Consider the following 18608-nt stretch of genomic DNA (forward strand, 5'->3'; position numbering starts at 1 on the left):
AGGAATAGAAGGCGGTTCGTGTTATAGTTCAGCCAATCATATCTATTAATGTCTACCGGGTCAAAGGAAAGGATGTCAAAAACACTGCAATGCTTAGTATGGCCAGGCGAATGGATCCTTCGTTTCATTTGTAAGGCTTACAGGTCCTGGGACTGCCGTGATTCATTTTAGTTAAAGTAAGAAAGTAAAAAGATAAAGAAGTAATCAAATCTAAAAAACAATGTCGACCAATGTAGTCATTCAAAAGGATAGGCCACGTGGTTGTTGTGACTAGTCATGTCAATTTAATAAAACCACATTACAAAGAGTTTTAAAAATAAAGGACATAAGTTAGTTCTAATTACATTTATTTAAAAAAGCAACAATTACCCAGCAATATAGAAGTGAAAGGAAGAGCCGTTTTAAATTGGCGTCCACATAGGTAAATTGGCAAAAGTTTTAGGCAAGAACCACAAGTGTCTTGTGTCACTTTTGTGTCACATATGTCTTCAGCAAGGTTGGGTATGGAAAGAATTTGTCAAATATCTTCTTCCCATTCAGTTCAAGATGGATTTTAGCACATCATTTAGCCCTTCTCACCATAGCTCATTCCAGGGAAACTGAGCCCTCTGTGGCGTTGTGCAAAAAACTCTGGCCCATCTCAGTACACATCCTCCCACTCGGACACTCTCATTGTTCCAGGTCCAGCAGCAGCAGCCATGGTCTCTCAGCCCTCTGCATCCTTCCCCCTGGCCGGCTCAGGGTTCCTGAGCACTTTCTCCTTGAGCAGGTCCAGGATGACCTGTCTCTCCTGGCTCTCCAGCTCGAAGCGCCTCTCGCGCTCAGTCCTCTCGGCCCCGAGCCGCTCGCGTTCCAGGGCGATCTTGCTCCGCTGGATCTCCAGCTCCTCGCGTCTCAGCGCCATCTCCTCCTCGCGCAGGCGCTGCTCGGCCTCCGCCCGCTTCTCCAGGAAGCTCAAGATCTCCGAGTACGTCTGGCAGCAGCACTGGCAGGCGCGCTTGGCCGTGGGCGCGGGCAGGTCTGCCAGCTCGCCCACCCCCTCTGGGTCCTCTGGCTCTGGGGTCGTGACCTCTGTGGAGGTCAGTGGAGTCACTTGTAAGTGGTTTCTGTTTTGTTTCTCTCCTCTGCTAAGTGATTCAAGTTATTTTACTCTTACCTTAAAGGTTTACATCAACACACACAATATCTAAATCTTAAGCTAAAGGTATTCATAACATTTTCACAAAATTATACTTTGGTAAGAACCTCAGGTCTTAATAATTTCCTGTTGTAGGAGATTTTAGCTCAGCTGTATACCAAACCTTGTGCTTCAAACAGCTATGCACACTGCACTTGACTGGCAGACAGCCTAGTGAACAACCTGATATCACTGTAGACCAGGTTACCTACTGTGCTATGAAATTCAGGAGAAGTATTTTTAATTGACACTATTTTCATTCAGTCTTATGCCATGGTAGCATGGCTTCCCTAGGGCTTTGTCATGTAAATGTGTGTGATCCTAGATGTGACACACTTATATTGCAGAATTAGTGCCCTCTGATTGGATAAGGAGCACTAAAATGACTGTGCAACAGACCTCTGATCAGGTCAGAGTACTGCTGCTCCCTCACCTGTAGGTAGCGCTGTTATCGACAGCAGGTTGGGTTTGTCCTGCTCTGGCATGGTGAGTTCTTCCAGAACTCGTTTCCTCAGCTCCTCGTCCTGGTACTTGGTCTCCTCTTTTCCCATCAGCCCCTTCTCCGCCTCCAGCTCCAGCACCTCGTGGAGCAGGTCCTCTTTCTGTGAGTACAGCCTCTCGGTTCCAAACCTGAGTCAATTAACCAGAGCAAACAGATAGTAGCGTCACCACGCACCAACACGAAACATCTGAACCAACATGTCAGTTATCCTTCTTTATCATTTCATCTTACATATCTCAAATGTACTTAAAGTCTAGTTATTCTGGCAGATGTGAGCAAATATAGAATGGGTCAATTCTTTGAAATATTTTAGTAACTTTACCCAGTATCTCCATCGTTGGCCTTTTCAGTTACATTTCTCTGCATGAACTGATTTCCTTTGTATTACTAAAACTTTATTATTATTATGATGATTATTATTATAATTATTATTATTATCAGACTTCATACTAAGATTATGCTTTCAACCAGATCATCAAGGTCTGGATAAGGACATAAAGGAAGCACGTATGGTAAGAGGGAGAAGATCCGCCCTCAAAGACCCAGTGAACACAGTTACACTGCACTGCCTCTATGACTGAAAGGAGCTGTGATTTGTACCTCCGCAGGCTGGGAAAGTCCTGCTTCTTGTAGTAGTCCAGCAGCAGCATGGTCCTCTCGCGACAGCGACGGGCGTCCACCTCAAAGTTCTCGTCCTGTAGCGCGCCTGTGATGATCTCGCCCACCCGCGCCCAGATGCGGCCTGTCTCCTTGGTCTTGAAGGGGTTCTGGGCGATGACCTCCCGCAGGAGCATGATGTCATGGCGGGCGGAGAAGCGCACCTGCCGCTTACGGGGGGTGGTGGAGGGGCCAGCAATGGAGAAACCTACATGTGCGTGTGTGGAGGGGAGGATTAAGCACCAGTATTTTCATAATAATAATAATAATAATAATACACTTTATTTGTATAGCACCTTTCTTTTTAGACTTCGTGGATAATATCTACTTATTCAATAGACTGTAACATAATCATGTAAATCATTTGTTCATTGTAAAACAGTCAAATATCAATTATCAATTTTCAAACAAATGACAACTGACTAATGAAATGTCAATTTAGTTTTAGTGAAACACAAATAGTTGCATAGAGATATGAGACTGGAGACTAACCATGTTGATGCAATAACGCAGTTACAGCCCTTAAATGTAATTATTATAAAATTGGATTAAATGCTAACATGTATGAGGGACGTCACAACAACACACACAACACACACATGTGGCAACATATTCTTATATTCCACCCAAGCCCTGTAGTTTAGGTAAAGTGCAACTTCACCCCCATCTTCAAGCCCTAACCACACCCACTGGTGGGCAAGGGGCAGCGAAGGGCTGAGAGTTTACTCGATGTATATCATGATGTAGGTTTGTACCAACCAGTCCAATCTACGTCAGCATTGGCCTTGTATGATTTTGAACAGTAGGTGGCATGTTGAGCCATTTTCAAACCATAAAATGAGTTCTAGAAAAAATGGTCGTTTTGTCAATATCAACACTAGCATTGATGTGTTTCATCACAGCACAGTCATATCATTTAGTTTGCAGCTCAAGGAGTGTACACTTCCTCTTTGAGTGTGTCTTTTGAGTTGTAAACTAAATTATATGACTTGTGTACTCTACCTTTTTAAGCTTGTCTTATTTTGAAAAGATGTAGCCTAACCCACAGCAGTCATGATAAACTTGCCCACAAAACATGGACACAAGAATAACAATCTTGTAAAATATTGCAAGACATGTCCTACAGTCTGCCCCTTTATTTATTTAGGATTTAAAATGTGGTGCGAGATGCATGTGACATGAACCGCGTTTTGATGCAGACCCACGAGCAACGTTTCTGCAGCTGCTACGTGTATTTTGTACCGTGTTGCTGACTGCCGAGTGACGTCGCTCTTTAATCGGTTTGCCCAGCACAAGTAGACGTTACGTCTGCTCTGCAGAGACTACGCAGTCTGACAAATAAGCAACTTCTGAGTATTCACGAACGACCGTGCGTCTGAAACCCATTACAGATGTTACAATTGTTTCTATTAAGCCGTCGGCTGCTGAATTTCAGCGAAGACGTGTTAGACGTAGCAGTTTATAGCAGAAGTCTTACCACTGTCGTTCGGCATATCCCCCACACGTTCCATGACATCCGGAATCCGTGATCAGCTGACACACGGAAACTGCTGAGGTCATAGTACACGTCCACTCACCAGTACAGGTTACATTCTGACGTGTAACTCAACTTGTCGGAAAATCCGGCATAACTGGAGATACGCGTCTTTGTACATTCAATAACGATCCTCTAGAGGGCATGCAAGGACAACAAACATCTCGGGCCACGTTCCATTTTACTGAGGCAGGTGGCGTGAGTAGAGAACAAGTTAGTCTTGCATACCCAAAAACGTAAACAATGGCAGGTTACACACGCAGAGAGATGCACTATTGGTGTGCAATACAACTTACAAGCAGGTTATACAGTGACATTTGTACATTTCCCGACACAACACACTTGAAATCTGTGACTAAAGTGCATGCATTCAATAAAGTTAAGAGGCTCAAGTCCAGCATCTGGGACATAGTTACAGTCATAGTTATGCACACCGGTGACTGCTGTGACTGTAACTAGACTAATTGTTCATTTATTCACCTGGGGTGCTATGGTGGAATGACACAATAATCACTCTACATTCACTCCATGCAGTGAGACTTAATGTTTTTTTTTTACTTATATTGTACTCCATACGCTATCATGTCAAATGATAATGAATTATATTGTGTCTGTATTGACCACTGTCAGTTTGACATGCTCAGCTGGACCGTATCCTTGTGCTCTCTCAACTCTGAACCCTAGTTATCACTGTAACCACCCCCGCACAGCGCGTCCATTTGCATTGCTGCTCCAACGATCCGCTGTGCAGCAGCCTTTAACGTGTTAAATGTAGTGTAAGCAACCCACAATAAGAATTATGAAATAATCACAGTAATGGCCCTTCCCCTACACTCCTCAAAAGCTGATCTCCACGGACCGACTTGCTCGCTCCCTGGCTCTTACACAACTGGTGATGAAGGCTGACAAACTGTTATTTAGTGTCAAACTCGACAGCATGGAAAGGACGGGGGAGACCAGCTAAATCGAGGGCAGTCACTGAAGCTCTCAAATCGGAGGGTAAATATGTGGCCGTGCCTAGCCTAGCTCGGCCACTGTTGACATCCCCCCCACACCACCTCCTCACTGGACGGACGGAGTGCGTTTGCTCCATCGGTTCAGATGGACATGGTCCTCTCATCATCACTTGAGTACTGGTTCATTCCAGTCGCTGGCAGCAAGCTCAGCCTGAAAGAAGGTCACTGAGGGTAAGCCAGCAAGGGAAGAGGAGTGGTGTAGAATCTGCACAGACTGTCCAGTTGCTAAGCACTGCCAACATGCAGAGACATGCCGTGCCATACTGTCTGTATGTCGGGTTATATATATATTTTTTTCATCTGAAGAAAACACTGAAATTCTGTAAACCTCGTCTGTCAATCATCTAGTGTTTTATCTCCAATGTGAATCAGAGAGGACTGGACATGTTTCGTGTATCTACCGTCTATGAAGTAAAGCTCTCAATTCCCTGCATGCTTTAGATTGTAACAGTGGAGTTGTTTAGCTGTTCGCTGTGAAAGGCAGTGCCTTTTGTGTGTTAGGCTGTCATCTCCCTTAATGTGAAGACACTTCTTTTCAGAGTGACATGCTTTTCATTCGTTATGACATAATCATTCTGTTTTTGCAGATCCCTGCTTTGTCCTAGTAACAGTCCATCAATCTCTCGCCTTGTGTTAGCTGTGGAATTACAAACACAAAGAGATCCTTAGGAAACGTCTAGATTGAGAGAAAGAGTCTATCATTATCCTACTACCACGACCATCATTTTCACTTGTATCTATCAACTATTTCTCTAATGTCATGAAAAGCCTCTGTCTTCTGACTTTGTAGTAGCCCATGGCTAACACTATGTTTTCTGTTGTTGTTTTTCGTTTATAGTGCACTAATGCCTGTGTGAGGAACTGCCAAGAGCTGTGATATTTCAGAATATGCAAATCAGCAGTCATGTTTATGTCTTGAAGGCATACCATTGTAAAACTCCGTGAAATATGTTTTAAACATGTCAGTTTCTTGTGGCGGGAGAACTAATGAAATGTGACTGCAGTCGTCTTTTTTGAAGTGTCCTGGTTTCCTCCCACGACTCAGTTTGCTTCTGCTGCCAGCAGTGCATACAGTGCAGCAGTGTTGACATTAACACAAATCAACACCCATAGGCTACCGCGTCTGTCCTAAAAAGCATGAGATCTTTCCAGGAAAACAAGCTCCACTCTCTCTGGAGTCTGAATCTGCACGGGAGTTTACTCTAACCCCCCCCCCCCCCCCCCCCCCCCCATCTGACTTGTAATCCACCCTGGGTGGTCAAGCTTCGATAAAATGACATTTATTTTCTTCACAGAGAACAACCTCTGGGTTTCTGGGGGGGGGGGGGGGGACCGCAGCGTGAGTTATCTTCATTTCCACGAGCACGAGAGCTCCTGCTTCAATGCTTGACTACTTCCCTGGAAAGTGGCGGTGGATTTTTTTTTGTAAACAGAGTTAAAAAGCACGAGGATGCCTGGCGTCTCTGCTAACCTTTCGCTACAGACCTGAGCAGCACAAACTCTGAACAAGTGTCTTTGCACAAGATGTGTATTTACCCTTAGCCCTTCTTCAGAGCCAGGACTTGATTAAATAACTGAACAGCTACCATATTCATCTTTTACCTCCTTAACCTGTCTAGATGTCAGTGGTACTGTCCTTTGAGAAAGTAGAATTGGAACTACATTCTGTGTGTGTGTGTGTGTGTGTGTGTGTGTGTGTGTGTGTGTGTGTGTGTGTGTGTGTGTGTGTGTGTGTGTGTGAGAGAGAGAGAGAGAGAGAGAGAGAGTGTGTGTGTGTGTGTGAGTGGACTCTCTTTTATGTCTCCTGAGAAAGTACAGACCCCCTTTCATTTTCTCATCATAGAGTTTTTGTCTGCCTGCTTCCCTGTGCCATTAACCGCTACACTGACGAGTGTTAATGTGTGTGTGTGTGTGTGTGTAAAAGAGGGAGAGAGAAAAGACATGCATGCACATGTGTGTGTGTAAGAGAGAAAGAGAGAGAGAGAGTACATGCGTGTGTCTGTGTGTGTGCATGTGCCTCATTGTATGAGGATGGGTTGATAACAGGAATTCTGAGTGCTATCCCTCTCTCTCTCCCTCTCTCTCTCCCTCTCTCTCTCTCTCCACCCCTTTCCTCTCTCTCTCTCTCTCTCTCTCTCCATCTCTCTCTCCCACTCCTCTCTCAGGTCCTCACAAACCCAGGAGAAGTTCAGAGGGAAGGCAGCAGCTGTGGCACAGAGGGGGAGGAGAGGCAAACACACACGCGAGAGACACACACATACGAGCTCCAGGTCCCGCGACGCGGAGAGACACTCTCACTCTCACTCTCACTCCACAGGCACTCAACACCCAAGAGTGAAGGACCGACAAAGAGAGAGGTGAGAGAGAGAGTGAGAGGTAGAGGGAGAGAGAGGGAGAGAGAGAGAGAGAGAGAGAGGTAGAGGGAGAGTGGAGGCGCAGCGGGCTCAGCGCAGGCACCCTGGGCGCCTGGGTAGATAAAGAGTGGCGAGGGGTGGGTGGGGGGTGGGCGCGCACGCTCCGCTCGCTCCCTCAGCGGCTGCTCTCCTCTCCGGCTGCGACCCCGACCGCCTCCCGGCCCCCACCTCCACGTCCTCCTCCCGCCGCCGCCGCCAGCAACACCTCCTCTTCCTCCTGTGCCGCCGCCGCTGCTGCTGCTGCTGCCGCCGCCGCCCCCCATTCGCTCCCGGCCTCTCAGTGGTGCGCCACCACCGACACCACCTCCGCCACCACCGGCAGCAGCAGCGGGATGATGGACGACAAACGCGACGAGGAGCCGCGCGAGCGCCTGGAGCCGCTCTCCGACGCCGAGCTGGCCATCGTCCAGGACACCTGGGGACGCGTCTACGAGAACTGCGAGGACGTGGGGGTCACCATCCTCATCAGGTAACACTGTTTCATAGCGCTGTTATTGTACCTCCCGTATCCCTGACTTCACCACATCTCTCTGTGGCTGTGTTGACTACAGTCTACACGCTCTCTGAAAGAAAAAGTTTGCTTGCCGTGTTATTGTGACAGACATATCACTCATCTCCAGGCAAGGACCCAGCATGGGATTTATTAAAAGTGCTTGTGAGTACGTTGCAAGGTTAATTTATGCTCATGCCTGTGGAAGCTCTAGTTTATTTGAGGGGATTCAGTCATGCTTAGATTGTTTTTCTGCACATGCACTTTTATGTGCTCTTCTCTCTGTAGCTCAAAAGAAAGATGACTATTCAACAGAACTGTGGTCACACAGTGTAGTGTTTACTTTTTCTGCCATAACATAGGTGTGACAGGGATGAGGAAGACAGACACAGACGGAGAGAGAGAGAGAGAGAGAGAGAGAGAGAAAGGGAGAGAGAGAGACAGAGAGAGAGAGAGAAAGGGAGAGAGAGAAAGAGATGACACTAATTTGGTGCAGTGGCACTGGTAGGAGAAGCGCACAGCTGGTACCCACAGCATGGTGTGCTTTCCGCAGCTGAAAATGATTGCTCTTCCTGGAACGCTCCGGAACGCTCCATCTTACATCTCACCTGAGCTGAACTACTCCACATGTGGTCTGAGGAAAAACACACTCCCTCCTCAGAACAAAAAAAGGTACAGCAGACGATGGAACAGCAATCTTCACCCATCTCACTCTCCGCAATCACAGCTTATACTCAGCTCAAGGTGCTACAATAGGGAAGCAGAAGAAAAAAAAAATACTTGTCTTTGATATAATTGATAACTGATGCAGTCAGAGAGACAGAGAGACAGACATAACACAACAGGTATTGTAAAAAAAAAAAGACCTAGTGTGCAGCTTTTAGACTTAGAATTATGGAGTTTAGGTCTAAAGCTAGCGACCTACCTGCCTAAAAAGCATGCATAAACACTTGAAAACACTACCAACACCCACTAATAAAAGCACTGATAAAAGCTTGCACAGGCATCTTTGTTGGCCATGTCGTGCTGTGAAAGCTTTTCTTATATTTTCACGGGGTTGTTTCGACCCGAGCCACACTACACAGTGCATAGCCTGGATGGGCAGTGAAAACACGTGTGTGTATATAGGTCCTTCACATGACCATGTTCCATCAAAATTTATTTGAAGATGATACCAGAAGTAGTTGCTCATTAAAAACATACCTCAAAAAGTGGCAAATTGTTGCATATTGTTGCTTTAACGTAATGAAAGTTAAAAGATTTCATGTTGTTACAGTGTGAAAATACTGTAACAATTTTTGTAGTTCTGATTATCTATTGGATACTGGAACATTATGTAATTATTTAGATTTGATAGGCAGACGAGAACTACAATTTTGAAATGGGTCATTCGTTTGTGGAAGACATTTTCAAAGCAACTCCAAGTGTTTACTGAGCAGAGCTTGGTCATGCATAAATCATTTCACCATGGAGATATTATTTCGAGATTATAGTAAAATATACTGTATCGTTTTCCAATGTTAAAAAGTATTAGGTCTAACCAGACTTCTATTTTTAACACCTGTTCCTAGTCAAAACACAATTCAGTCAGCATCTTATCCCCTAATTCCTGTCCCCAGTAATCCAGTACCTGAGGTGCGATGGCTCAAGCTTCACAATGTTTTAAAATACCAGCATGAGAAAATCCAACATCTCATAGCCTTTTTGTCAGCTTGAAAAGAACCAGGCATCGGGGCTATATTAATAACATTCCTTTTTTTTTCTCCCAGCGGCGCTGGATAATGTGTTTGTATGTGTGGGGTTTCCACCTGGGCTTTTGGACTTTCCTGCTAACATAGCGCCGCCGCCGCCACGCTTCAGACCCCGAGGACTCGTTAAAATAGCAAGCTTGAGGTTGCCAGGGCGACTGTCAGGAGTGAGGGTGGCATGTTGTGATTTGTAGGTATGAGGTGACAAGCAAAATCCCTGAGCCAAAAATCTTCGGGGAGAGAGGGACTCGATATGAGGTGCGGAATGTGTGAGTGTGTGTCGGAGTGTGTGTGAGTGTGTTTTCCAGCGCCGTTGCCCCGTCTCCCGTGTGTGAGACAGAGGGAGTGTTTGTGTATGTGCATGAGCGTGCTTGTCAGTGTGTGTGTATGTGTGTCTGTAAGAGTGTGTTTGTCAGTGTGTGTGTGTGTATGTGTGTGTATATGAGTGTGTGTGTGTGTGTGTGTGTATGTGTGTGTATGAGTGTTTGCGTGTGTGTGGGTGGGCATGTGTGGGTGGATGTGTGAGCGTGGGCAAGCGTGTGTCCGTGTAAATGTGTGAAGGTGTACGTGAAATGTGTGTACGTGTGTGTGTGTGTGTGAGTGTGTGTGTATGTCTATTTGTGTGTGCACATATCCCTGCATGTACATCCATGTGCTTGTGTGTATATGCGCGTGTATATGTGCGGTCGCGAGTATATCTTTGTGTGAGAGTGTGTCTGTGTGTGAGAGCTTGTCTGCATGTGTCTGTGTGTGAGAGCGTGTCTGCATGTGTGTGTGAGAGCATACGTGTGTGTGTGTGTGTGTGTGTGAGTGTGTATGAGGCTGTGCGTTGCAGAAACAGAATGTGTGAGGTTCTTATCTGTGGGTGGCAGCTCCTGGGCCTGGCACCTCTCTGGCACCCTCTCCTCCTCTCCTCCTCTTCTCCTCCTCTTCTCCTCCTCTCCTCTCCTCTCCTCTCTGGGGCTGCTGCTGCGCTGTGCTGCGCTGGTCCACAGGGCATCTCTCCAGCGAGCGCTTTCACTGCGACTCTTCTCCAGAGTACGGATTAAACAGGTCCCGCTCAGCATGCGGCTGGCTGCAGCAGAAAAAAAAAAGCTACAATCGGTGGAATTCTGCATTTTTATTTTCAACACCCAGCTTAGTGTTCAGGCCCAGTGGTGGCACGGGTGTGTGTGTGTTGTGTGTTCAGGCAGGGGGCAGGGTGTGTGTGTTGTGTGTTCAGGCCGGGGGCAGGGTGGTGATATGCAGGGTTTGTGAAGAGTTTGGATAGTTTCTGCTGAGCTAGATAGAATGGGTGGTAGAACTAACCCCAGTCAGATAAATGAAACCAGGTTTCAGCAGGTTTGATGTGCATGACAAGAGATAAAACATATATGGTTGACATATTACAAGTTCCTGAAACTTCCATGTGAACCTAAACTTTAAGGACCAAAATACAATAAATAAAACAAAAAAAAAACCCAGGCACCTCACTAGTGAAGCTCTTATCAGTGAGTGATGACAAGATTAAGTGTCCACCAAGCCCAAGCAACAAGCCCCCTTCTGTTGTTGTTATTGTTGTTGTTATTGTTGTTGTTATTGATGATGATGATGATGATGATGGTACTGCAGCGTCTCTCCAGAGCTAGAGACGGCGCCCACCTGCTGTACCCCAGACGGCAGGGCAGCCTCCATGCCCGTCTCCTCCACGGGGCTCGGGAGCGAATCCCCTCCAACCAATCCCCAGGCAGCATCCTCACCCCGACCAATCCCCAGGCAGCATCCTCACCCCGACCAATCCCCAGGCAGCATCCTCACCCCGACCAATCCCCAGGCAGCATCCTCACCCGACCAATCCCCAGGCAGCATCCTCACCCCGACCAATCCCCAGGCAGCATCCTCACCCGACCAATCCCCAGGCAGCATCCTCACCCCGACCAATCCCCAGGCAGCATCCTCACCCCGACCAATCCCCAGGCAGCATCCTCACCCCGACCAATCCCCAGGCAGCATCCTCACCCCGACCAATCCCCAGGCAGCATCCTCACCCCGACCAATCCCCAGGCAGCATCCTCACCCGACCAATCCCCAAGCAGCATCCTCACCCCGACCTACCAGCTGCCTTCGCTGGCCAATGCACTGCTGCCAATCCAGTCAGCCCTGCTGAAGTTGATGGGTCTGCACAAGTGGTTGGTGCAAAGATGAGATGAGATATGAGATACGAGACAGAGACAGAGGCAGAGTATACAGGTTTGATCAAGGCTTAAAAGGATGACCAGTTAAGGGCAGCAAACAGGAGGGAGTAGGAGAAGAGATTTCCAGCAGGGACTGACTGGAGTGGATGTTTGCATTGCTTGTGGGAAGCCAAGCCCTTACGTAACGAGAGGCAGCCATTTACATTCATTAGCATACATTCACTTCACAGAGTGAAGAGAGTATATCCCCAGCCCTAACAACCCATGTCTTTTTTTCTGCTGCAGATCCACATAATCATCAACCACAACATATCTGGATCTTTTTTTTTTTGTGTGATTTTGATAACATAAAACAAAATGTCAACAACATAGTGATGGCACTGAAGTAAATACCGGAGTGTATTTTGGCAGGAGAGGATGAAAGGGGCATCATCTCATGGTACAGTGGCATTGGTGCGTGTGGCGGGGGCATCTCATGGTACAGTGGCATCGGTGCGTGTGGCGGGGGCCACTGGGCCCACAGGAGACATTTAAGACTGTCTTCTGCAGACGTTAGGCGCTGACACACAAAACCAGCGTTGCGAGTATCCATGCAGGAGACTGCGCTGACAGTAGCCTCAGCAAATATCATCAATGCGTACAAATACAATTTCACCCTCTGCGTGGAGCACCTGAGGCACTCTTCTGCCCATATGCCAGCTTTCCCCAGTGAGTGAAGCCGTGGAAAAGAGCACGTAGACTAGAGGCATCTCCACTTTACTGCCCTATACGCTCAAAATGTCATGGCATATTCTTTTGTGGCAGCGTGATTATTGATATTTGAATCTGGTGTTCATTAGCATCAATGATCTGTGAAAGGGAACCGTAACAGCAGCATTGCCATATGGAATCAGTCTCATCTTCATTCGAAGACCCGAAGTTCTTTGAAAACCATCTGAGTTATTACACCCATTGGTGTAAATCATGTGTGTGTGTGTGTGACTGTGTGTGTGTGTGTGTGTGTGTGTGAGTGTGTGCCTGAAAAGTCAGCCGTGTGGTGCTTGGTTGTGTGGCGCCGCGATGCATAAGCTCTCATCAGAGCTAATCAGTATGCAATTAACTAGCTGCCAATGTATCTGAGAAAGCCATGTGTTTGATAAGAGGCTGTTCTGCCACAGAGACATGCCACTCTCTCCTCACACGTTTGGATTGGCTCACATGCTGCGGCAACCGAAGCTCAGTCTTATCAGCCACGACCTTCTGACAATTTCAGAGACAATTTCCCTCAAATGTTGAGCATCTCCTAAATATAAGAGGCGATTTTTTTTTAGAGAAGCATGTCTTTTGCATCCTTTTTCTGATACGGTAAACATCAGTCAATTTTAAGGACCTAGCATTCCTCGTGCTAATTCCTGTTGAGTGCTGTGCATCCTTCATGCTAATTTATGGGCGCTGAACTGCCAAGCTCCTGAATGGCATTTCAAAGAGAGCAAAAGGGACAGCTGGAAAAGGTACGCTTGGACAGCTACAAGCTAGTGCTCTTTCTCAACATAGCATGTCATAGGATCTGCAGGCTCTGATGTAGTAGGGGTGCTGCCGGAGGCCAAACTTAGCGCTGGCAGATGGCAATCTACACTATGACAACAATGTGTAGTGGCACTGTGCTGTGACTAACAAAAATCAACCATTCCACTTTTCACAATTGCTGGTCATAAGCGATCATAAAGCGTTATGATACTATAACAGCTATGATACCCTTACAGCTTGAAGTATCAGAATGCTTAGTAAAGCTTCTTTTATCTGATGACATCTTTGCCTTATGTCGAATGCTGTTTAGTCACCAAATTCGCTTTATAGAGCCATACGTAACTCCATACAGGCTTTCATAACAATAGTTATGGAGGGCTTCTACAACAATATTATAACGCTTTATGAGTGCAGTCATGTCTACTTATAAATGGTTGTATAGACTTGTGTCAGCCATTATGAGGCATTATGAATACTTTATAACCCTTTATGGATGTGTTTACATTGCTTTATGGATACTAGATTTAAGGAAGGCCATGCCAATACATTCATACTAATCATCCCTCTGATAATATCTGGAAGTGCATTGTGATAAGCAGTGCCACATGGAAATGCTCACAAAGTCATAATTTCATTTGTTTATCAAATCAGTTTCTACATTGGTCACTGAGACAATTATTATTAACAACAACAAAACACTAATAATATGGGGGGTGGGGGTTGGGCTGGTCTGTGGGCATACGGCAGGGGCGAGGCGGGTGGAATGGGGGCGGGCGGGGGCGTGGTGGGATATGTCACTCTTGCCTGTCTTCAAAACTTGAGAGCCCTGCATTCATACTAATCATCACTCTGATAATATCTGGAAGTGCATTGTGATAAGAAGTGCCACATGGAAATGCTCACAAAGTCATAATTTCATTTGCTTATCAAATCAGTTTCTACATTGGTCACTGAGACAAGGTATACAATGCCATTAGCAAAGGCAGCCCTGCTGGGTTGTTGTGGTAGTGCGGGAGACAGATTAATGCAGCCATAACACACAAAGATGCTTCTTTTTTTTATAATAAATGATTGTTCCCTATAATCACAATGGACTGTATTTATCTGATGGCGACTGTTGAGCATTAGCAGAAGTTCTTTGGCTGTGTATTCAAACCAGCTCTGTAAACACTGGCGCGACTACGGCTGTGGTGGTGATGCTGAGGGCAACGGCTGAGAGGGGAGCTCTCCTCTCCTGTCCTCTCCTCTCTTATCTCGTGTTCTCTTCTCCCGTCCTCCCCTCTTCTCTTCTCTTCTCCCCCCTCCCCAGCTATGCTTACCTCTCTCACTCTCTTCTCCTGTCTCTCACTCTCCTTTCCTTTGTTCTCCTCTCTCCTTTCTCACTCTCTTCTCATCTCTCTCACTCTCCTTTCGCTTGTTCTCCTCTCTCCTCTCTCTCACTCTCCTTTCCCTTGTTCTCCTCTCTGCTCTCTCTCCTCTCTCTCACTCTCCTTTCCCTTGTTCTCCTCTCTGTTCTCTCTCCTCTCTCTCACTCTCCTTTCTCTTGTTCTCACTCTCTCCTCTCTCCTCTCTCACTCTCTCCTCTCCTCTCCTCTCCTCAGCTCCCTGCACCTGTCAGTAATTACACCCGCCACGACTTAATGACTTCCCTCTCATCAGCACCACTTCAGCTGCTGGGTGCCAATCATCTATGCAGCACCACTGCACTACCCGACACACGCACACACTACACACACACTTATCGACACACCAGCGCACACACACACACACACACACTCGGGTACTCACAAACACTTAGAGACACATGCAGACACACACGCTCACACTCGTAGACACTCGCATTGGCAAATTCACGCACTGACACACACAGACAAAATAAAGACATGACATTCCTCTCTCTCTTTCTCTCCGTCTCTCTCTTCTTTTCTCTCTCGTTCTCTCCGTCTCTATCTCTCTCTTTCTCGCTCTCTCTCTCTCTTCTTTTCTCTCTATTTCTCTTCATCTCAAACAGACCCCCTCACACCACAGTCCAAAGCACCTCATCTGTGTAAGGGGGGATAGCCAAGGGGCTAATTACAAGGGGGCCTGCTCCTTGCCCACGGCCAGGGCTACTGTGTGTGGGGGTTTTTATTTATTTTATTAGCTTTGTGTGACACACCGAGATGAGCAATGTCTTCGCTCAGTCAGATGGAAAGGCAGTTTATGACCCCGGGGGCCCCAGAAATGTATGATTACCATTCTCTTCTTGTGGAGCGTGTATCATCTGGTTAGGGCCCCGTGAAGCACAGCGAACAGAGATAGCCCGGGCGTTGTGTTTAAACAACCTTTGGTTAAATGTTCAACTTAGCCTAGTTTCTTAAAGGAGGTCATCTCTCTCTCCCCGCTGGACTTGCACACTGCTAACATTTCTTAGGTGACTTCACCCGCACTTAGATAATAACTATTCTGAGAAATGTGATTTCACAGTCTCGGTTTACGTAACAGTTATCACTGTTCACTGTCTGCCTTTCGCCAGGCAAATAAGGAGAATGAATGTTGAAATGTCGATTTCATTAAAGTAAAAAATGTTCTGATCTCATTTGATTTGAGGAGAGAACATTACGTTATAGTCCATGAATGTCATTTTTTTTTTCTCCTAAGGGAACTTCAGTTATGGCTTGGGTACATGTATTCATCTCACGGTCCAGTCAAAGCATATGGATATATGACTAATAACATCCATTGTATGAATAGATATACACAATAGTATCTGTTATATGAAATCAGAGTCATGATTAAAAAGTCTGGTGGAGGTTCACGTTGGTCTTGTAGTGAGGGTAGGGAGATTGACTAGAGTGTGCCAGGGTAATAACAAAAGAGCCAGAATGAGCTGAAATTGAATTGTTGATTGTTCTTCTCCTTTGAAGATGTTATTACCGTTTTATTGTGTGTTGTCCACCTACAAATATGTCTAAAACTGAAGAGCAAAGAAATTGTCTGTCACTCCATGTCTTACTGTCTACAGTGATCTCACCTTCTGTCAACACCATGTCACCCGCACTTCTGGGGGTGGTTTTAACCATAGGAGGCATCTTATATTAGTTCAAGATGGTAAACTTCCCAAGATTTTGAAATTATTTTGTTATTTTAGGCTAGAACCATTTATAGGCTGGAGAAGACATGCAGTCAAGTCAGTTATTTTCCAGACTGACATGTAAGTTCTGCGGTGGTATCTGGGGATGCTAGTGACATTCTCTTGACACGCTGATGGTGGAACTAAGGTTATTATTATCTATTGTCTGTGGCATGAATGCTGTTGCTGATGGCTTTTTCCCAGTGGGTCGTAGGATGTACCTCTGCAGGAAACTCAGTTCTATTTCTGTTGAGATCTATGTCAGGGAAGGGATTTCTGCACTTCTGATCCAGCCCACCAGTAAGGAAAGGGTACCTTGAATAAGGCTGCTGCTTTTAGAAAACATTTTCAGGAAACAGAAAAACAACAATGACAGCAAGAAGTAATAAGTAACAATTAAAAGCTTTACTTTTTACAGTTCCTCCCAAAGAAATGAAAATAAGAGAAGAGAAATGATGAGAGAAAAAGAAAAAGTTAAGCACTGAGTGGAGTCGATGTCTTACTCATGGGCCCTCGATTCCCCTCCAGGTTCTTTGTGAACTTCCCCTCGGCCAAGCAGTACTTCAGCCAGTTCCAGGACATGGACGACCCTGAGGAGATGGAGAAGAGCAGCCAGCTGCGACAGCACGCGCGGCGCGTCATGAACGCCATCAACACCGTGGTGGAGAACCTCAACGACCCGGACAAGGTGTCCTCTGTCCTGAACATCGTGGGCAAGGCGCACGCGCTGAAACACAAGGTGGAGCCGGTGTACTTCAAGGTAAGAGACAGACCTCCTGCTTTCCCCCCACTTTACTCCGGATGTTTTACGATGTTGACTGAAGTAATGATGGTCCACTGTTAACAAGCCGTAATGGTTCTCAGAAATGTGCCCATTGAAATACCTGGAAGAAAACATCAAACAGGTTCCACCCAGAGCTTTCAGTTGAACGACTCTTTTGTGGAAACTGTTTAGCTGTCGGTGTTGTGAGACTTCTCAGCTCTGGAGAACCCTTTTAATACCTAACATGCTTTTTAACAGCAAAGTTGTTTTTGTCGAAAAGGTTCAAATGTTCTGAGAGGTTTAAGATCACAAGAGTGTGTTAGCACCTGGGTGTCATTGATCATTGATATTTGTGTGGTTTCATACGTTTTACTGCACTGGATAAGTCAGTAACTTAGGCAATGACGCAAAACACAGATCACAACTGTGATGGACATCAGTTTGAAATGAAGATAACTGGACTAAATGGACCTCAGTTTGAAATGAAGATAAACAATGTTAAATGTCATATAATGGATCCTTCCTCAAGCCATTGGGTGACTTTATTAGGGCAGGTTGTTTATCAGAGAACTAGACATGTAAAATAACACTATACAAATGTAAAAAATCTCATTGTATCCACAGTATTTTGGATAATACTAAACACATCCCAGTGGTCCAGGTCAGAGTTGTCCATTTTATAATCACACCTCATAAACACATTTCACATTAATTATACTGCAGATGGGTGTGTTTACACCTTCTCTGATAAGCCTGTGGAAAGGAATGGATTGCTAATGGACCTGTTTGCTCTATAAGGCCCTGTTGTTTCATTTCAAAACCTGTTTCTTCCTCTCTGAGTAAGACTGAAGAAGGTCTTTAATGTTCTAAAATGTTCAGTCAAAACCTGTAGCCCTCTTCATAGGATGACAATTTGACAGTACCTTGTAGTCTCGATAACTATAATCTTCATCCTGCATAGTCTCGAGAACTATAATCTTCATCCTGCGTAGTCTCGAGAACTATAATCTTCATCCCTTGTAGTCTCCGGAACTATAATCTTAATCTGGTATAGTCTAGAGAGAACTATAATCTTAATCTGGTGTAGTCTCGAGGACTATAATCTTCATCCCTTGTAGTCTCCGGAACTATAATCTTAATCTGGTGTAGAGAACTATAATCTTAATCTCAAATCTTCATCCCTCGTCCCTCTCTTTCTCTATTGTCCTTCTGTCTCCACCCCTCCAGATCTTGAGCGGTGTGATCCTGGAGGTGCTGGCCGAGGACTTTGGCGAGTGCTTCACCGCGGAGGTGGCCCGAGCCTGGACCAAACTAATGGGGGCGCTGTACTGGCACGTGACCGGGGCCTACGCCGAGGTGGGCTGGGTCAAGGTGTCCAGCTCTGCGGTGTGAGCGAGCGAACACTGCTGGGATCTGATTGGATGGGCCTGACCAATAAGAAGAGGAAGGGGTCTAAGTGGGGGTGGGGGGGGGGGGGGGGCGGGGTGGGGGGGTAAAAGGGAAAGAGTGCAAAGT

General features: G+C 46.1%; 2 protein-coding genes across 2 annotated transcripts; one reads left to right on the top strand and one right to left on the bottom strand.

The window, feature by feature from the left end:
- Nucleotides 1-42: 42 nt before the first annotated feature.
- Nucleotides 43-3965, bottom strand: LOC105900197. The gene is made up of 4 exons (XM_012827460.3): nt 3814-3965; nt 2280-2544; nt 1611-1807; nt 43-1071 (listed from the first exon to the last, which is right to left on the bottom strand). The coding sequence occupies exons 1-4, from the start codon at nt 3845-3847 to the stop codon at nt 707-709; spliced, it is 861 nt and encodes a 286-aa protein (XP_012682914.2). The 5' UTR covers nt 3848-3965; the 3' UTR covers nt 43-706.
- An 887-nt stretch (nt 3966-4852) lies between these two features.
- Nucleotides 4853-18540, top strand: cygb2 (cytoglobin 2). The gene is made up of 4 exons (XM_012827472.3): nt 4853-5057; nt 7052-7769; nt 16859-17090; nt 18321-18540. Exons 2-4 carry the CDS (start codon nt 7633-7635, stop codon nt 18483-18485), a joined length of 534 nt encoding a protein of 177 aa, XP_012682926.1. The 5' UTR covers nt 4853-5057; nt 7052-7632; the 3' UTR covers nt 18486-18540.
- The last annotated feature ends 68 nt before the right edge of the window (nt 18541-18608 follow it).

The sequence above is a fragment of the Clupea harengus genome, chromosome 26 (assembly GCF_900700415.2).
Source record: "Clupea harengus chromosome 26, Ch_v2.0.2, whole genome shotgun sequence".
NCBI lineage: Eukaryota > Metazoa > Chordata > Actinopteri > Clupeiformes > Clupeidae > Clupea > Clupea harengus.

Excerpts from the sequence above, each read along its gene's own strand:
- LOC105900197 (XM_012827460.3), bottom strand. The coding sequence starts at position 3,847 with ATGGAACGTGTGGGGGATATGCCGAACGACAGTG. Across the intron at positions 2,545-3,813 it reads GGATATGCCGAACGACAGTG|GTTTCTCCATTGCTGGCCCC; the intron begins GTAAGACTTCTG and ends ACGCACATGTAG. Across the intron at positions 1,808-2,279 it reads GACTTTCCCAGCCTGCGGAG|GTTTGGAACCGAGAGGCTGT; the intron begins GTACAAATCACA and ends TAATTGACTCAG.
- cygb2 (XM_012827472.3), top strand. The coding sequence starts at position 7,633 with ATGATGGACGACAAACGCGACGAGGAGCCGCGCGAGCGCCTGGAGCCG. Across the intron at positions 7,770-16,858 it reads GGGGTCACCATCCTCATCAG|GTTCTTTGTGAACTTCCCCT; the intron begins GTAACACTGTTT and ends ATTCCCCTCCAG. Across the intron at positions 17,091-18,320 it reads TGGAGCCGGTGTACTTCAAG|ATCTTGAGCGGTGTGATCCT; the intron begins GTAAGAGACAGA and ends CCACCCCTCCAG.